The sequence below is a fragment of the Hippocampus zosterae genome, chromosome 5 (genome assembly GCF_025434085.1).
Source record: "Hippocampus zosterae strain Florida chromosome 5, ASM2543408v3, whole genome shotgun sequence".
Classification (NCBI taxonomy): Eukaryota; Metazoa; Chordata; class Actinopteri; order Syngnathiformes; family Syngnathidae; genus Hippocampus; species Hippocampus zosterae.
This window is the reverse complement of record NC_067455.1, coordinates 16,245,379-16,257,736: the sequence shown is the minus strand read 5'-3', so window position 1 is coordinate 16,257,736 and position 12,358 is coordinate 16,245,379. Positions and strand designations below refer to the sequence as shown.

Genomic DNA, 12,358 nt, shown 5'->3' with positions numbered 1-12,358 from the left:
TACCATTATAGTTACTGTACTGTTATTGTTGTGCAACATACATACACACATACAGAAAATTCCAAGCTATTGTAAATTCAGACCTGGAGCGGGAAATGCATTTTTCAATGGGGTCATGGAAGAAACTGGCACGCTTATCGTGGGCCACTTGATGCTAACCACAATTCTGTTCGACACAAATCCAATTATTAAAAACCTGAAACTACGGTAAGTTGTCAGCTGTCCTAATAAAATGTATTTACATATGAATATTACATCAGTTTTTAATCAACATTTACTCATCGCATATCGATGGTGTGCATAATTTTCCTGCATTTTTGAAGCCTGAGAATCATCCGCTAACATAAACGCTCTTCACAAAGTTATAGTGCTGTGAAAAAGTATTTCCCACCTCCTGATGTTTTTTTTTTGCTGCCATATCTATCACACACAAAGGTTTCAAATCATCAAACCAATTTTAATGTCACTCAGACACAACCCAAGGAAATAGAAAATGCAGTTTTCAAATAACAATTCAATTTATTAAGGCAAAAAAAAATCCAAACCTTTCTGACCCTCTGTGAAAAAGTAATTAATTGCCCCCTGAACCCAATCACGGGTTGTGCCACACTTGGCAGCAATAACTGAAATCAAGTATTTGCGATAATTTGGTGGTCTTTCACATCTCTCTGGAGGAATTTTGTACTAATCTTCTTTGCTGAATTTTTTTTAACTCCGCCATTTTGGAGGGTTTTCTAACATCAACTACCAGCCTAAGGTCACACCTTGCAATTGGATCTTGAATCCGGATCTTTGACTTGGCCACTCCAAAACCTTTTTTTTCTTTCTTCAGCCATTCGGAGGTGGTATTGCTAGTGTCTTTCGGACCACAATGGAACTATTTTTTCTGAAATGTGATTCCCCCCTCTGGTGATTCATGTTAGACCAAACGATTGAAGAGACAGGAGCTGTTTGCAAAAGAAGGTCTCACATGGCAAAAGGTTTTCCACTTCTGCACTGATCATCAAGACAAAATGAAACAACATGCTGTTCATCAGGAATTAAAGAACCTTCTTTTTGCAGCCAAACAGATAGGTAATGTAGGAATGCTTACACACACACACACACACACACACACACACACACACACACACACACACACACACACACACACACACAAATGCAAACACTACTTGATGTAAAATGTTGTTCTTAAATGGATTTGTTCATGACTTATGTTCAACTCAGGAGTTCCACCGTAATTTCTCCTTTTTTTAAACTTCACTCAAGCATCGTAGTGTCTGAAGTGCAAATGTTTCTCAAAACACAAAGTAAAAAAAATAAAAAAATCTACCACGCGATGAAGTTGTAATTTGAGGCACTGCTAAGTCAAGATGGTAGACATAATGAAAAAAGAAAAACATCTTTCAGCTCCCTTAAGAAGAAATCAGTCACACTTGGTTGCAAAGGAAACAAGATTTACCTGATTGAACCATGTAACCATCTGATGAGTTTAAATAAATCTATAGTATACGGCTCTTCTTTTCCTCTTAATGGTTAATCATGAATTTTGGTTCCTCCAATAGTTTTTTCTGGACTTCCAGCTGTTTCTGATAGAGCGCCGTAAAATGACGCAAGTCAGATCAAAGTTTTTACAATGTCAGAGCTTCTGGGGTATGAGGGAGGCTCCAAATTTATGGAAAACTAGCTGGTTCGCCGCCCTCCGGGCGGCTCATCAGCTAGTTCCTGCGGAAGGCTGGTAAGGTGGTGGTTCGCTGCCCTCCGGGCGGCTCATCAGCTAGTTCCTGCGGAAGGCTGGTAAGGTGTTGTTGCTTGGTTCAACTTTTTGTTCATCTTCATTGCTTATCGCGAAAATAAAGAGATGTTTAGCTCTACTAAATAACTAACAATTTCATTGCAATGCTTGTGGGTAGACAACATTTTTTCGCTAAGATGCCCGCGCGATCGTAGTGAGCCACTGCCTGAGCGGCGCAGTGGCGGCGCGCAGCGAAGTAGGTACGTTTTGAAAAGGGACAGACAGAAGGACAGACCGCGTGCGGGACGACGCGCAATATATATATATAAAATGATGCATTTGCCAACAAATGTTTATCAGAGTTGCAAAAAGCTCACCAAACAGATGTTGGCAAACGCATTATACTGTAATGATTACAGTCTTCTAATTTATCTAATAATAATGAAAATTTGCATTAAGATCTGCTGGAGTCTGCATGTGTTGGCATCTTGGGGAAAAATAAAATCATGTTGTAATCATGTTGCCCCATCCCATAATCAGTCTTAGGAAGCGTAAATGCCAGGAAATGTGTATCTTTATTTTAAATAGAAATTAGAGCAATATGTACAGGTATGTATGTACAGTATGCTATCATTTTTTAGTGTTATTTATTTTTTAATTTTTTTCTGATTTACAGTGGGGAGCGAAAATGGTCAAGAGGCAATTGAACATGCTGCTGTCTTTCTGCTTGAGACATTCCACAATAAAGACCATGTCGGCACAGAGGAGACTCGGGCCATCAAACAGATGTTTGGCCCTTTTCCCTCATCTGCTGCGGAAACTTGTTTTACTTGTGTGGAACGGCTGGTAGATTCACTTAGAGATTCCAGAATTGACGAATTCATCCAATCGTATTGCTCCCGACACAAACCTCAACAAGGGTCTTCTTTTGGATGCAACATTGCCTTCTCCCATGAGTGCTTTATGCTCGACCCGCTGGAAGAACTGCCCTGCTCTGGCATTCAAGATCAGAACATGAGCTTGGACTTCACCAACTTCCTAAACAATCAACAAAGTAGACTGAATGTTGTCAACGAGGGAGAGATGCTCCTCGCAGAAAGCTCTTCGGTGAATGGAACTATCCTCAGAACCGAAGTGGATAAATATTTGAATAACGGCAATGTGATATCATCTAGCCCAGAGGATCTGTGCACCTCCCTATTTGAGATGCTTGCCTCCCACAAAAGCAATGATGAGCTGCAGAATGAGGTATGTGATTTGTTTAAAAAATCTCATTTAAAGCAGAAGGTACGTGACAGTTAGTTTTGAGTCCGTTTTATTGTTTCTTCTTAGCACCACAAAGCAGTATCAATGGATTTAAAAAAATGATCAGTAGCTGGTGTGCTAGTATTACCTTTTGATAATCTTTTGAGAATGATCTCTTAATGAGCTGAATACACAGGGTCTGACATTTATATTATAAATAAACAAACTTTGTAATATGGTTCAGTTACTGGTTTGGTCAATAACATTCTGCGTTAAGGAAAGGGGGAAGGGACTCTACACTTCACTCAAGCTGGTCGCTAGTTGGCTGAAAGCTGCAAAGTACAGTGTATGGTTGGTCGTTTTTTTTTTTTTTTTTTGGTAATCAGCATTGAAAGGCACTGATCAGAATGCTGATCATGTATTTTTCCATGCACGTGTGTGTGCCCGTGTGCCATTGTATGCTTCAAACTGGATTCAAAAAATTGAGTGTGCAGCCTTAGTTGCACAAATGAAACTTTAAGGGAAGTGTGTTGTTCTGCTACACAGGAGATTAAACTTGGATGGAAATGAAGGAAGGAGTGTAGAATTGTAATGTGTGTGCGGGGTGCGCGGCAGTGTCACCATGTGCGCCGAGAGTGTGAGAGAAGTGCGCAATTACTCACGCGCGCATCTGAGAAAGAACATTGGACGTACCCCCGCCAACTGCCGGAAAACAGTTGGGTTAGGCTGCAGCACACCAGTGGCAGAACACTGAATCATGTGAGAAATAGTGGTTCAGGAAATGGATGGATGGACAAGGTCCCGGCTTCATTCATGATCAAAATATTTGCCTATTTTCAGACATGTTAGAGACCAATCCAGGAACTGAATCATAATTAATTAGCTTCAGCTTTTTCTACATTCTCAATTTGAATTAAATTAATGCCAAGCTTTTGAATAAAAGGATGGAAATTGAAATGTTTAGGGTTTTTTTTTCTCCATCGATTCATGGATAATCTTCAACATTTATTGCTTATTATAATAATTATTTGCAGCCCCATGGGACCGATGAAAATCGGTGACCCAGATGGACGAAGGGCAGACAACAAATATAAAATTTGCTTACAGTTGTTATAACTCATTTTGACTAGCTTTCGCTGACCCACCTTGAACATGTCTATGAACTATGTTTGTGTTGCCTTTTTGTCCAATTTGTGTATTTCTTGCTGCCGATGTCGTGCATGTTTTTTGCTTACAGCAACTAATTTTGCCCTATCTTTCCGTCTGTCTAGTTATTTGAGCTGCTTGGCCCAGAAGGTCTAGAAATGATCTCGACACTTCTGCAGCAAAGAACAGTTATTGTTGAACCCCTGCTAAACATCCCACCACTTTCCCAACCACCGTCAGGTTATTTACAAGGTAATACAAGAAGTTGTTCTTTCTTTCCAATACTGTGCATCCAGAAAACACTCATCATGCCTCACTTTTTCCGTTTTCTAATGTCACAGCCGTATCCTAAAATGGAATCAATTAAATTGTTTCCTCAAATCTCTCAACCCAACACATGAAATGAGTATTCTTGTTGTTTTTCTAAATTTATAAATACAACCCCCCCTCACAAACAAAGAAAGATAATAAATTAACATCATCAGTCTTTTTAAATATGATTCCAAAAGTTTGGCTGAACCAGGAGCTTCAATGTCCAGCCGTCTTTCAGATCTTTCCAGGGAATTCAATCAGTTTCAAGTCTGGGCTCTGTCTTGGCCACTCAAGGACATTCAAAGAGTACTCCTGAAACAAAGTCATTCATCTTGGCTGTGAGCAAATTACTTACCAGTATGTTACAGATGTGCTAATTCAGTGTCTCAACAGCATATAGGCTGTAGTACGGCATAACTACGCACAAAAATAGTAAATGATTCTGAACGGGTCTGGGAGTGCCTGCTCATGACTGCACGGCAGGAGACTTGCACATTTTCAACTTTTCTCCTGAAACCCAAGATGAACTCTCCAAACAATATGGGTGGAAGAAAGATAAATCCATGCTGGTTTTCACACAAATACGTTTCATGACAAGAAGAAATTCTTTGAAGATTTTTTTTTTTATTTTTAAGCAAGGCTACAAATGTCAGCAGCTCTGAAAGAATAAATTTGCTATTATTTAAACATGTGCAATGGCATTACATTTTCTTTTTGTATGAAGAGGATGGATGAAAAAATATGAAGAACTTGAAGGTCCATCCATGTTATGTCATCTATTATCCCACTGCTTTAGCTGGAATTTTTGTTTTTACCTGGTTATCATTTCTGCCTCAATACCTGTATTGAGATACACGTATGATATCAAAGTCATAATTTTGGCATATGTACATGTACTAACCTAGGGGTTTATTGTGTGTTTTTATTGATTATTCCATGACTGAATGTACGCACACTTAACAAAGGAGAAGGTGAGTCAAATCAAAGGTACAGTGGAAATAAATGATAATTAAACTGCATATTCGACATCATTCACCCAGTCACACTAGCAACCAACAAAGTGTGAGAAAGGGGAGATGAAGATTCATTTTAAAAATAATAAAATGGTGCTCAATTTACAGAAGCTGGAAATGTAATGTGTGCGGGGCGTTGGTGTGTGGGATACGAGTGCCGCAATCCAGGCAGCGGCAAGATGGAAACAGCAGGTTGAATCTCGAGATGAGATGAAGTGGAAACCATTCAGTCAATCGGCGCAATCTGCAGTGCAATCATCATATCTCATCTGTTTCCAAGAGCAAATCTGACTTTTATTGAGCTGTTGTGTCTTAAACAGATGGACTGCGACAGGGAACTTTAACACCTTCAGTGCCCCTTGTGCCTTGCACGATTATCATTTCTGATTAATTCAGTTCTTTCTACTGACTTTTCGCCTTAGATTCTTGACGGCCAATCCAACATCCTTTTTTGATTTTTGTACTTGACCAATTCAGGGAACAGGCTTTAAAAAAAAATGTATGTGATGATTTCAAACTCTGAACGAGGATTTTTTTTGGGGGGCGGCGAGGGGGGACAAGTTTACTTCATTACTTAAAAAATATGTAGCTGCTGCAGAAATGTCAATTGAAAGTTGAATAGAATAGCTATCTTTTTAGTGTCCGCAACCAATCGCAATTGGAGGATAATTTTCTTTTCTGTCTTTTATGAAAATGGTTGCCTGAATCCCCCCCAAAGTTTGTGTTCGCTGTATTTCACCATTAACCAAAATTCCCGAATCAACTCAAATGGGTTGTACCTTTGCCAAAAAACATGTCCATAGTCTACCAAATGTAAAAAAAATCCAACAACAATTAGGTCATAATGGCAAATAAACGGCACTTGTATAACGCTTTATCTTCATCATACAAAGCCATATTTATTTGTTTTCAGTGCATTCAGCAGATTCGCTCACTGTGTTTGAGAGCAGAAACAATGGTTTGATATTTCCTGATTTTAAAGCCTCAGTTTAAATACAATGACATTTTTGGGGGGTCATTTAAATTTGGGAAGGCTGTTCACAATACTCTTCTGAGGTGTGTCACATGTACAAGACAGTGATTTTAATTTCACTTGGGCTAATTTGAATTTATATTGTCGTGTTAAACCAACCTTGTAACCTTTCATCCTTCCAGATTCTCTCCGAAAAGTCAGTGACGAAGTTACGAGGCCCACATACGGCTGTCAGGTGACCATTCACTCCGAACAGGAAAAACATTTGATGAAGGTATTCCGCAGGGAGGAGAAGAGAGAGAAGAAGAAAGGAAAAGGAACTGATGATGTTGATTACACAGATGCTCTCATGAACTTTGACCCAAAAGAGATGAGAACCCAGCGGTATATCAGATCTCTTTCTTGGTCTTCTTTCTTTCCTCTTCTGTCTTTGTCCTTTTCTCCTCATGTGCTCTTGTTAAATCTGACATGGTACATTATTTTTAGACAACTGACACGGTAGTGCCGTGTCGTAAAAAAAGTAATTTATGGGAGATTGCCTTATTTCTCTATATTTAAAAATCTATTTATTGTGATAATTGACTTATGAAGGATGACTAAATGATGGTGTTCAGCTCAGCCAAAAGAATTGCGGCATGAAGAAACACATCAGTACCTTTTCAAGTAAATGATCCATTGGAAAAACGGGACTGCAGACGTTGCAGAGTTATGGCTTTGCTCCTCTCACCCAATTCATTCAGAAACAGCGTAACATTTTTTTTTAAATACAATTGGAAGTAATGATTCAACGTGTTGTTTTTTTTCATGCAGGGAGCAGGCGCTCTTGACTGCACGCCATGAACCTGTACTTACTAGAGAAAGAGTGTATGAGCGGATTAAATATCCAAATGTCTATGACAGCTATGCAGATGCCACAAAGACACCTGCTTTTGTTGGAGGAACGAGGGTGAGTTTTTTTTGCCTCTTTTTACATCTGCAAACACAGTAAGTACACATGAACAGACATACAGATTCATAACACACAGGGTTTGGAAACTTTTAATGTCCTAATTGATCCACACTGATAGTGTCTCTGATTAGATATTAAAAATAATTGAAAGTTGAACATTCATTGAGTATTCAATGTATATCGAATATATAATATTAATTGAGTATTCTTTGAATATTCAATGCAATTACTAATTTACATTGCTTATTGAATTCTCTTTCTAAGAATACCTGTTTTGTGAAAATGACCCATTAGTTCCTGAGATATCAGGGTCCAAAGGAAGGTGGCCACACCCCTTTTTAATGAGCTAATTGAAAATCAGTGGGCCAAATCTCACAACCCCCGTGTCCAATTGACCTAAAATTTGAGATTTAGTGTTTTGCCACCACTATCAACAATTACAGCAAGTTTCATTAAAAATCCGCCAGGTTAAACCCACGGGGTGACTTGGCATGGAATGACGCAATAGCCCTCATATTATTTCCCTCTACAGGGTGATTTTAAAAAAGGATTACATTTGATGGATGATATTTGTATTTTATTACATATTGTATTTTATTATTATATATTTAATGGCAATATAAACTGACCAGCCACACTTTGATATACAGTGACATAGCTGTGTCAAATATGCTGGCCCTAAAACGTTGACTGTCAGGGATGTATTCATTTATCATTATTTATTTTTATGGTTGCGGTTCAACACCAACTGCAAACTACAGTCATGATCAGGAACATATTACTACATGTATCTCTCTGGGACAATTTAATCAAAAATTATATTGTTTATTTCTCCATATCTTTTCTTCTTTAATTTTCATCCAGATGTTGCTTCCTGAGGGAATCCGCAGAGATAATACGAAAATGTATGAAGAGGTGGAAATTCCACCTAATGAACCGATGCCTATTGGCTTTGAAGAGAAACCCATATATATCTCTGAACTGGATGAGGTAAACTCACATGGGCCGTCTTTTTTTTTTGTGTGTGTGTGTTGGCTGTTCACTCTCTTTGGAAGTAATCTAAAGTAAAGAAAACTGCTGTAGGAGGAGGGGAAGATCCTCTGGTCATCTTCTCAAGGTTGCAGCATCTGCCTTTTTAAAGATGCTCAACTGATTACGCAAAGAATAACTAAGCGCTGTGATTGTTCGGACTTACGGTACGTAACAAAGAACAGCCTCGCTCACCCCAAATTTCAGAGAATACAACTATATCATCCAAATACACGTTACAGTTGGCAACATCGCTGATCACTAAGGGGTGTTCTCCCCTTGACACTTAAGTATATCCAATGGTTCTTGCTCACTTTCAGGACGCAGTGATTCTCCATCTTGGTTACTGACATGTCCATCATGCATAACCTGGAAGTACGTGCGCAACCATCAAAATACGATGAAGACCGAGGGTGGCCCTAATTTATGGATCATGAAAATTCCATAGAGATCCATTTGAAAATATGGCATACTTTGATTGTGAAATTCATTTGCATAAATGGCCTGGAGGTTATCACCAGTGACTTGTGTGTGGCTCATCTACAGGCTACTTTGAAATAGTGTGTGTTTTTACATTAACTTTCTAACAAATCCAATCTGAGCAATTTAACCAGAATTTACAGTGCTCAAAACAAACTGCTTAGAAGATGGTTCGAATTCCGAGTTCGCCGGGTTGCCAAACAACACGTTGCATGTCTGATGTGTGATGCATCAAAATGCAAACTTAAGGTTCATTATTACGATGACTGTATTGTCTGTGACTGGCACTTCAACTGCAAGTCTATCAGCATATGGAAATACTCCTTGCAGGTTATGAAAAAAAAGTAAGATGGCACTGATCCTTTTTTTTCCACCATTAATAGGATGTTATGATGACATTCGGCGGTCATTGTAATGTCGTACGGAGACTTATATAGCTGTCGGGCAGTCGGTGAGCATTTATGGGACGGACGCAGACCCGATATAATTTTGATGAAATTTTCTATTTTCAAATGTCTATAATCAACAAAATAGTCAGAAAACAAAATAATATGGTTATGTACAGATGTCTGGAGAATCTGGTTAAGTATAGTAACAAATTATTTGTACTTTTATCTTTTCTATTTTGTCCACTGTGTTGTGCGTGTGCGTGCGTGCGGTTTTTTTCACCCAGATTGGACAACTGGTATTCAAGGGAATGAAACGTCTAAACAGAATTCAATCATTGGTGTTTGAGACTGCTTACAACACAAATGAAAACCTTCTAATCTGCGCCCCAACTGGTGCTGGCAAAACCAACATCGCCATGCTGACTGTCCTTCACGAGATTCGGCAACACCTACAACCTGGCGGCGTCATCAAAAAGGATGAATTCAAGGTACAGTAAAAGCAGGTCTCGAGACTGTGAGCAAAATGGTTGCAAATGAAACCAGTTTTTCAACGTGTGCGAGTAAGAATTTAATCTGCGCCTGATGGCGCAAGTGCATACTTTTTAATGCCCCAACCAACAAAGGCACTGAAATAGACATTGTGTCTTCTATCATTTGCGCATTTTCCATGCGCTGACCCTTTTTTTCTTTGAATATTACTTTGCACCTTTTACTTGATCTCACTTTTAACTAGAAATAAAATTAATACCTTAGTCTAAGAAGCATATTACCATCAGAGGTGAGCCATCTCGCCCAAACTCCAGGAACATGCACAACTCGCATGACAATATGATTCGCACGATGATATCAAAACATCCATCATGCCATAAAACCTTATCAGTTTTAAACTCTTATTTTGATATGAGAGTTTGGATTCGGTGTAATAGTGGGGGATTCTTGCACTGTCCGAGCCACTATAAATACTAACTACACTTCTTGTGCATGGCTCTTTCTTAATCAGGAAATATGGCGTTACTGTGCATTTTCCAACAATGAATGAGCTGGTGTTGAAATATAAGTACAGTGGTGCCTCTACTTACGAATGTCTCTTCATACGGAATTTTCAAGTTCCGAAACGTCTCAACAGGAAAATATTGCCTCTTGTTACGAAATAAATTTCAAGATCCGAAAGATAAACATACAGGATGGACTGCTACACGCATCTCCGAGTTTCCTGAACGCAACATTCTTATCACCGCTCTATCATTGACTATTACCGAGCATCATCCTGGCATCCCATTGGCTAAGAAGAACCTCTACCGTATGTGTCTATGTGTGTAGATAGATAGAAATGTGTCTATGCAGTGTCCTCGTCATTCGCCCCTCGGGCCATGAGGTGTTCCGATAGTTTTACGTAAATGTGAATCACCCAGTCGGCCGATCGCTCACTATGCTGATGTTTGCCTTGGGCATTTTCGAAGGATTGTGAAAAGCCGGCAAAAGCAAACGTCCTAGAATCAGTTCTTTACAAAACGCCAAACAAAAACCACTCCTGAGAGAGAACATGAACTAAAGAGGGCAAAAAGCGACGAGGACACAGTTAAAAGTTAAATGACCATCATTTCTATTGTTTACTCTCTTCTTAGTTTTTTACATTATGCACTACTCTCATTTATTGTGCAATAATCTAATAGTAACAGGTATTTGTTACATATTGTGATGCATTTTTATGCTTAGTTAAACATTTATGTCTGAAATTTTGTTAGGGGGGAGCGGGTGGTTGGAACGAATTAGGGCATTTAATAAAAGCAGACACGTTTTCCATATAAATGGTATTTATATGGAAAACGTGTACATAAATGGTATTTATATGGAAAACGTGTTAAATTTTCTAGTTAACACAACCAATTAATTTCATAAATAGAGGTACCACTGTATATAAACAGCATTTTTGTAGATGCTCAAAGATTCAGGAGAATGGCAGTCCATTCAAAAGTTATCAGTATGTGTCTTTTAAATCCATGGTGTCAAACAAAACAAACTAAATCTCTGTAAGCATGTTCATGTATTGGCTCATTGGTGACACAACAAGCACTTCAAATATTGCATGTCACTGTTGGGCTTTGCTGATAGATGTGTCTGCAGTTTGTCAGTAAATTAAGATTTGTGCCATTTACCAAATTTTTCCGTGGAGGTTTATCACCAGCATTTTACATGCTCCTCTTTCCTGTCCATTAGCCCTCATCAATCTCTACCACTTCCTTCATCTTCCATCATCCCCAAATCCAATTTACCCTGCTGTGGTGTCTACTCTTCTCATTGTGGTGTCTACTCTTCTCATTTTTCTCTGCAGATAGTGTATGTTGCTCCAATGAAGGCTTTGGCAGCCGAGATGACCAACTACTTCAGTAAACGATTGGAGCCACTGGGCATAACTGTCAAAGAACTCACTGGTGACATGCAGCTAACCAAAGGGGAGATTCTACGAACACAGGTGCCCATTACCCACATCCTGTGATGCACATACAGTACATATCTCAGTGACTTGGCAAAAACATCTGCAAAAGTAACTACTTTCAACACTGTGCATTTTGTGTGGTCCTGTCTGAGTCACAGCAACATGCCATTGCATCTGTCTCCATCTATTTATGATTTTCCAATTGACTTTGACTGCTGGATTATTTTCAGTATAGTTTCAAGCAGGCTGATCATATTTGGAGGCTAAAAAGCTTGCACAGAGATTACCAAAAAGAAAATAATCCTTAATTGGGTCCCTTCTTGTAACTATTTATTTTCCATTTATTCTTTTCCTTCATTTGTATTGTGATGTTGATTAAAGAAGTCACTCTTGAGGAAGTCAATTAAATTCCTCAGGGATATAAAAAGTCCCCACATCCCTTTTTAATTGTCAGGTTTTTGTCTCTTGACTGTACACCGTGGCCCCAAAATTAACTGTTCTATAAACAGTCTCCAGTGGCAAAGACATTTGATTTATACAAACGAGTGAGGACTTTACAAACTGCCTTTATAGAGACTTTGGGTCTCTGGGAACTAGTAATCCCCAAAAGCAGGTCCTAAAAACGCAATTTTTGTTATTTTTTTTTGGGG

General features: G+C 38.8%; 1 protein-coding gene across 2 annotated transcripts in view; it reads left to right on the top strand.

Moving 5' to 3' along the window:
- Positions 1-12,358, top strand: part of ascc3 (activating signal cointegrator 1 complex subunit 3) — a 68,578-nt gene that overhangs the window by 579 nt on the left and 55,641 nt on the right. For both annotated transcript variants that reach the window (XM_052066400.1, XM_052066401.1), the window contains exons 3-10: positions 924-1,074; positions 2,412-2,983; positions 4,252-4,378; positions 6,607-6,808; positions 7,235-7,370; positions 8,238-8,363; positions 9,556-9,759; positions 11,604-11,744. In XM_052066400.1, coding sequence (XP_051922360.1) covers positions 924-1,074; positions 2,412-2,983; positions 4,252-4,378; positions 6,607-6,808; positions 7,235-7,370; positions 8,238-8,363; positions 9,556-9,759; positions 11,604-11,744 — 1,659 coding nt within the window. The remainder of the gene's footprint in view (positions 1-923; positions 1,075-2,411; positions 2,984-4,251; positions 4,379-6,606; positions 6,809-7,234; positions 7,371-8,237; positions 8,364-9,555; positions 9,760-11,603; positions 11,745-12,358) is intronic.